The sequence below is a fragment of the Mustela nigripes genome, chromosome 11 (assembly GCF_022355385.1).
Source record: "Mustela nigripes isolate SB6536 chromosome 11, MUSNIG.SB6536, whole genome shotgun sequence".
Classification (NCBI taxonomy): Eukaryota; Metazoa; Chordata; class Mammalia; order Carnivora; family Mustelidae; genus Mustela; species Mustela nigripes.
The window spans coordinates 16,527,144-16,533,352 of NC_081567.1; the positions used below are offsets into that span (position 1 = coordinate 16,527,144).

Below are 6,209 nucleotides of genomic sequence, written 5' to 3' on the forward strand. Positions count from 1 at the left end.
CCGGAGCATGGGCCGGCTCCGAGCTGCGTCGGGCGCAGGGGCGCGCCCCGCCCGCCCTCCCCCGGGGGCAGGCGCTCCCGCCTCCAGCGGCGGCCCGGGTCTCCCCCAGCTGCGCCCGGGGGTGCAAAACAGGAGGGGGGAAAAAAAAGGAGCCTAAAAACGGCTGCGGCCCCTTTAAGACGCGCCCGCTCCCTTTTTCCTCCCTCCGCCCCTTTCAGTCGGCGCGTACCAAGTGCAGAGGGAGGAGAGGGGTGGGGAAGCCTCGGCGCCCGACGAAGGGGGAAACCGAGACGGCGAGGTCGGAAGAGGAGGAGGCCTCGACCAATGGTCCTCCTGGCCTTGCTCCGGAGGGTGTATCCTCCTGGAGACAAGGGCAAGGAGAGAACATGCCCCCGCGACCTGGGGCTGCGCGTCCCCGAGAGGTAAGGTTATGTGGTACAGCCCGCAGGTTTGCTTCCACCCCCGCCCCCCGCCGCCCACCCCCTACCTCCAGCCCCTTCGGCTCTCGGCGGCTCCGGGCAGCGAGAAGGGCGGCTAGAGAGGCCCGAGGGCGGCCGAGGGCGGGTTCCTTCTTGCGCGCTCCTAGTGGTAGGAGGATTTGGTCCCAGGCGCCACCCTAGGTGATCTTCCTGTGTCTCAGACTTCGGGCGTTGGGGTCACCGTCCCCAAGGAGGGACCCAAAGGGAGGTGGAACGGAGACCAGAGAGCGAATGCGACGTGCTGGGAAAATGCCGCCCCCTCCCCCGGCCCCCGCTTTTGGTTCTAGAATCCCTGATATCCTGGCAACCGAGCTGCACCTGCCCTGGTCCCCCTCTTCCCGGCCTTCCTCCCCGGTTCCTACTCCCCGTCCCCTGAGACCTAAATAGGGGCTCCTCAGCCCTTCCTGTGTCCCGCCTGCCCAAGATTTCGACTCGTCTGTCAGGTCGGGGGCCGCAAGCCTGCTTGCTGCCGTCTGGGGCAGGGCGTTGGGTGGGAGGAAGGCCCCTGGGAGAAGTGCAGCGAGAGGCTGGTTGCTCAGCCTCACACAGGTGTCTGTCTGCAGGGAGATGGCATCCACACCTACCAGGAATGAGGAGAAAAAGGGCAGCAGGATGTCCCAAGCGGCAGCCCCCTCTGCTGGAAGTCTGGTGAGCGTGGGGGTGAGCCCACGTGGATGGAGAGCTCCAAGGCCAAGGGCGCCGACACCTCCAGTCTTGAGACTCTAGCCTCAGCCCTGAGCCCGTAGCCCCGAGCACTTTTGGCCTTGGGGTCCTCAAGACTGCCCCCCACGCCCAGTGCCTTCTCTGCCAAATCTCAAGCATCAGCCCTCCAATACCGGACTCGGACCTCAGACCCCAAGCTCCCAGCCTGGGGGCCCCCAGACCCGGGACTCGCCTGTGGGAACTCCCAGGCTGAGCCCCCTGTGATTTCCCCTTTTGCAGAAGGTTTCATTATCCCGATCTGAGGAATTCCTGACCCGGATCAGCACAGAGCTCACCAACGAGGCCTTGTTTATCGCTGGCTGCCCCACGAACTCTGTGCCCACCAAGAAAAAACAGACCCAAGACCGAGGGACTCAGATATCCAAACATGGTGACCCCCCTACTCCAGGACCACTGTGCCCAGAGACCCCACCATACCCCGAGTTCCAGTCCCTAACCCCTCCCAACCACAGCTGACTTTTCCAGCCATCCGAGCCTGTCTCCCCGATCTCACAGCCAGCCCTTGAACTACGCTGTGCTCCTGCCCTCCAGCTCACCCAGCACCCACTCCTCACTGCTGGCCAGGAACACCTCAGCACCTTTCTCCTTAGCCACATCTCTTTCTGGCTGTGGGGGTAACACTTTCTCTGACTCAGGCCTCTACTTCCAGTGTTCTTCAAGACCCGGGGCACCGACACCCGGTGAGTGAAGCTTCAAGGGTTAGGGTTAGGGTTAGTGAGGGTTTGACAATGTCCTAGCAGGGTAGGGGGATTTGAAAACTGTGTAGTCCGAGTATCTCCTGCTCTGATCCTCAAATTCCGAATTCTCAGCCCTCTCCTTTCCCTCTGCCTTCTCTAGTTCGGACAGAAACCGTACCCGTACTAAGGCACACCTCCTGCCATCCCCTCGTGACAAGGTATATACTGAGTCCACACTGAGAAGCCCCTTCTGTGTTAACGAAACATTTAGAGTTCACAGGTTATGCCAGGCCCGGTTTTAGGAGCCTGGGACCCAGAAATGAAGGATACGGTCTCTGCCCTTGAAGAGTTCACAGTTCAGTGTGTTGCCAGTCAAGTAGATGGTCAGTTACAACACGTTCTGGATCCATGCCTGTGATAGAATTGGAAACATCAAGAAGAGCGCTTATCCCAGCCTTGGGATAGGAGGGAAAGGAATCATGGAGCTTCCTGGTGGAGGTGACATCCAAAGAAAGAATCTTCCAGAAAAACCATGGGCTGGTCAGGGTATTCCAAGTGGTAGGGCTTGTATGAATGAGCAAAGGCATGAGGTGAGTTTCAGTAGAGCAAATGGGGGTATGTCCGTGTATGGTCTTAGGGCGGGAGAGAGGGTGGGCTCAGGAGCAGCTGAGTGGCTGGAGTGCGGAGGCATGGGAGGCATTGGATGGTGAGTGTGTGAGTGGGGAAAGTGCGGAATGGTGGGTGGAGCGCCTTGATTCCCTGTGTTCTCAGTCACGCCAGCCTCATCCATCTTCCTGGAGCATGGCAGCTGTGCTCCCACCTTTGGACGGATTAAGTTTGAGGATCCCCTGGGAAGACCATGTAGATCGTTGGAAATAGGGCTTCAAAACTTATCGGGGATGTCTGGGCTGGTGATAGAAATTGGATTCGGGAGGGAGTCGGCAGTTGAATGCTGTGTGGTCGCTCCTGGGGGTGGGGGTGGTGCCGAGCAAGCAAGAAGAGGGTGCTGAGGCTGGGGGAGTCCAGAAGAATCTGTGCATGTGAGGAGTTGGTGGAGGAGAGAGGGCGTCATGGGGAAGGCAGAGAAGGAGCTAACAGCAGTTGTTTATTGAGTGGTATTTCCTGGGTCCGCCAGGTCTTAGCGATGGTCGGCTCGCTGGGGCTGCTGCTTCCGGTGTACATGACCAAGACCAGTGGCACAGTGCGGCCGAGAACAAGCCGCTGTTCTTAACCTCAGGCAGCTGACCTTCCAGGGCCTCTGGGACATTTGAACTCTCCCAGCTGGGCTTTGGTGTCAGAAGCAACTTGAAGTAGCAGGAAAGCCCTGGGCCTTAACAGCTAACCTGCTATCAATCTGATAGTTAGCCTCTGTGCAACCCGATAGTCAGCCTTTCTCCCGACTTGTCAAATGGGGGCCTTGGACAAGATGCTCTGTGAGGGCCCTGGTTTTCTGCTCCTTCCCAAATGCACTTGATTTAGAATTTCATCCTGAGCGAATACCCTCTCATCCCCTGGGCCGCACCCCACGGTCCCGAAAGAGTTTTCCTCCTTCATCCTCAAGAACATGGAAGCCTACAGAACTTTCAACTGCCCCTTGAATGACAGGTCGTTGTATGTGGGCAGAATGTCAAGTCGGGGAGTGGGTGAGTGGTTGGAGGGCGTAGGTCAATGGACAGATGGATGGACAAATTCACCGAACGTTTATCAGGCACTTCATATGTGTTGGCACTGCTTTGGGGCTGGAGGATAGAAGTGAACCAGTGGGTCCCTTGCTTCTGAGAAGTTTAAATGGAGGCTGAGTGTTTAGGTGGAAGAGGGTTGAGTGGGTGGACGGGTGAATGAGGGGAGACAGATGGGCAGACACATGGGTGAGTCGAGTGTGGCGTGGGTAGAATGATGGGTAGATATGTGGGTGGAAACACCCGGGTGGAGGGATGGATGGTGAGTGCGTGAGTGGGGAAAGTGCGGAATGGTGGGTGGAGAGAGAGAGGAGCGGGGGTAGAGGTTGGATGGAGAGGTTGGAAGGAGAAGACAGGAGCGTTGGGGCCAAAGAATCAGAAGGTTCTTTCTCTTTTCTAGGGAGCTCTGCTTAGCAGCTTGACATCTGGAGGATGACCCAGTAGCCTTTGGTGCTGCTCGTGGCCTCTCACGTTCTCCCCCATTGTGTCCTTCTAGAACATGCATCAGAGCTCCTTGCTCCCAAGTCACTAACGCTTCAGTTTGCTGGGGTCTCCCGGTCGTGAACAGCAGCACACTCAAAGCCTCCCAGGTGTTCTGGAGCCATCTCACGCCTTTCCACCCGCAGCTGGCAAGGACATCACCAGAAATCAAAGGCTTTAATAAAAAGACAGAGAGAGGTCCTTCCCTCTTCCCAACCCAGGCCGGGCTCTGGAGTGGCTTCTCTGGGGGTGGAGATGTGAGAGGGCGGCCCTTTTTCTTCCTTCTTTTTCTTCTCTCTCTCTCTCTTTTTTTTTTCTTGCCAGATGTGTGGGCATATGGGTGAAATGGCATAGTCCTTGTTACTGGAACAGCTTTCATTCGGGCAGTTAACGACCGGTTTTCTGTCTGCCTTTTGGTGGAGATGAGCTCATGGATCTGAACTCTGCCTCCTAGCCACACTCCAGCCCCTTCCTGTCTAGCCTTGGGCATCTGAGAGGGTCCCCCCAGCTTCTGAGGAGCCACCTCTGCCATCAACGCCAGTGCTGAGGCCTCTCCTCGGGGCTCTGGGGCCTCATGCCTGGGGACACGTGTCACAGCCATTGCTAGCCAGAAGGGAATCCAGCCGCCTTGGTAGAATCTGCCTTTAAGTCTGAATCTGGCCGCTTATTCGAGACTCCTGAGGAAGTCCATTCGCATCTGAGCCTCGGTTTTCTTATCTGAGAAATGGGAATGATTATCCCTGTCTCGAGGGCTCCTCCTAGAGGTTAAAAACGAGTACAAAGTGCTTAGCGCCAGGCCTGGCACAGAATAAGGGCCCAGAAATGCAGGCTATTTATTAGAAGGCTCAGTGGGCGTCGCGTTCTAAAATTCAGCCTCCTCGGAGGATTTCAGTGTCCTTTGGAGTGCCCTAAAAAATGTTGAATTATACTTAAATATGAGATTTGAGTGACGTGAAATTCAATTAATTTGGAGACTCTTTAGACAAATGGGCCAAAATTCCTTATAATGTTCAAAAGTAGATATGCTGGAAAAGGACCCCCACAGGGTACAAAACAAGCTCATTCTTTATGAAATGCTACAAATCTGACCCTTACTTAGTAGACACCTAACAGTGGAGAGACTTACAGGGCCAAAAAAATTGGGGTTAAAAAGAATGGCACACTTGGATGGATACAAACATTCTCGAAAGGAGAGTGCATTTTAGGTGAACTGGTCATGAAACGGAGGGCTGTTTGTGTCCTGCCAAGTGGGGGAGGCGGCTACCGTTGTCTCCTGGCTAAAAGAGCCTAGAAGCGTCAAGCAAGGGGCAGGGGATAGACAGAGACAGCTGAGGCCCAGAGGGGGCTCTTGATATCGTCGGGTCCCATCTTGGAACTCCATCTGTTTCCCAAATCATTCCCCTTTCCCCAGGCCCCTCTCCAGGCCACTCTGTGACCCACCTTCCCACACCCCACCAGCCTAGTTACAAATGGTGGTTTTCTGTTTATTGCTCAAAACCAAAAATCCAGAAGCGAAGGTGGGGAGACTGTGGGTTGGGAGATGGCGCCAGGTGGGCAGGGCCCTGCATCCCTCTTCTTCTGACCGCCCAGAGCCCAGGGGTGAGGCCCGGGGACAGAGCATCTGGGAAAAGCCTTCAAGGTCAAAAGGAACAACAGAGTACTCAGGCAGTCCTTGGGGGGTACCCTGGGCCCGAGGGGCCCCAGGAGTTGCAGGGGGGCTGAGTTCCCCTCCCAGAGTCCAAAAGCCAGCAGGGCAGGAGGGGAGGGGCAGGCCCCCTGTTGGGCAATTGAGGAGAGGAGGCTTGGGCGGCAGGATGCTGGTTTATTTACGGTAGGGTCCCCAGGGCCATCAAAGCCCCCTCGTGGGACCAGGAGACTATTTACACAGCAGGAAGAAAAGGAGCCAGAGACAAGGTTCTGTACTCCTCCCTGCCCAGAATGGGAAGGGGAGGGGCGTCCTGGGTCCTGCAGCCTTCGTCCTGGGCTTCAGATGGAAACTTCATACTCCCGTGTATCCTGGAGAGAGAGCTGGGATCAGTTGCTTGAGCGGGATGGGGATGGAGGAGGGAACACAATGGGAGGAGGCATCCGCCAGGGAGGGGAAAGACCCTGGGTGTTTAAAATAACATTGGCCATGAGGTTTGGGAGCCACGGGGGGGGGGGGGGGGGGG

At 56.6% G+C, this 6,209-nt stretch overlaps 2 protein-coding genes across 7 annotated transcripts in view; one reads left to right on the forward strand and one right to left on the reverse strand.

The window, feature by feature from the left end:
- The first annotated feature begins 46 nt into the window (after window positions 1–46).
- On the forward strand, window positions 47–5,424 carry LOC132026738 (putative protein T-ENOL). 3 transcript variants are annotated; one of them, XM_059414951.1, is made up of 6 exons: window positions 47–422; window positions 1,043–1,127; window positions 1,422–1,572; window positions 1,852–1,882; window positions 2,040–2,097; window positions 4,055–4,259. In XM_059414951.1, exons 1-6 carry the CDS (start codon window positions 325–327, stop codon window positions 4,088–4,090), a joined length of 459 nt encoding a protein of 152 aa, XP_059270934.1. In that variant the 5' UTR covers window positions 47–324; the 3' UTR covers window positions 4,091–4,259. The 3 variants fall into 3 exon arrangements, 2 of the variants coding, with proteins under 2 accessions (XP_059270934.1, XP_059270933.1); XM_059414950.1 differs by lacking the exon at window positions 2,040–2,097 and having other exon boundaries at window positions 4,055–5,424; XR_009406978.1 differs by lacking the exon at window positions 2,040–2,097 and having other exon boundaries at window positions 1,422–1,882.
- An 84-nt stretch (window positions 5,425–5,508) lies between these two features.
- The window catches only part of SEZ6L2 (seizure related 6 homolog like 2), an 18,460-nt gene continuing 17,759 nt past the window's right edge, over window positions 5,509–6,209 (reverse strand). For all 4 annotated transcript variants that reach the window (XM_059414947.1, XM_059414944.1, XM_059414945.1 and 1 more), the window contains one exon: window positions 5,509–6,054. In XM_059414947.1, the coding sequence (XP_059270930.1) occupies window positions 6,025–6,054 (30 nt within the window). In that variant the 3' untranslated portion in view covers window positions 5,509–6,024. The remainder of the gene's footprint in view (window positions 6,055–6,209) is intronic.

What these genes read in the sequence shown, in the direction of transcription:
- LOC132026738 (XM_059414950.1), top strand. Translation starts at nt 325, where the DNA reads ATGGTCCTCCTGGCCTTGCTCCGGAGGGTGTATCCTCCTGGAGACAAG. An exon ending in GGGCTGCGCGTCCCCGAGAG is followed by an intron (nt 423 to 1,042) that starts GTAAGGTTATGT and finishes GTCTGTCTGCAG; the next exon opens with GGAGATGGCATCCACACCTA. An exon ending in ACCCGGGGCACCGACACCCG is followed by an intron (nt 1,883 to 4,054) that starts GTGAGTGAAGCT and finishes GTGTCCTTCTAG; the next exon opens with AACATGCATCAGAGCTCCTT.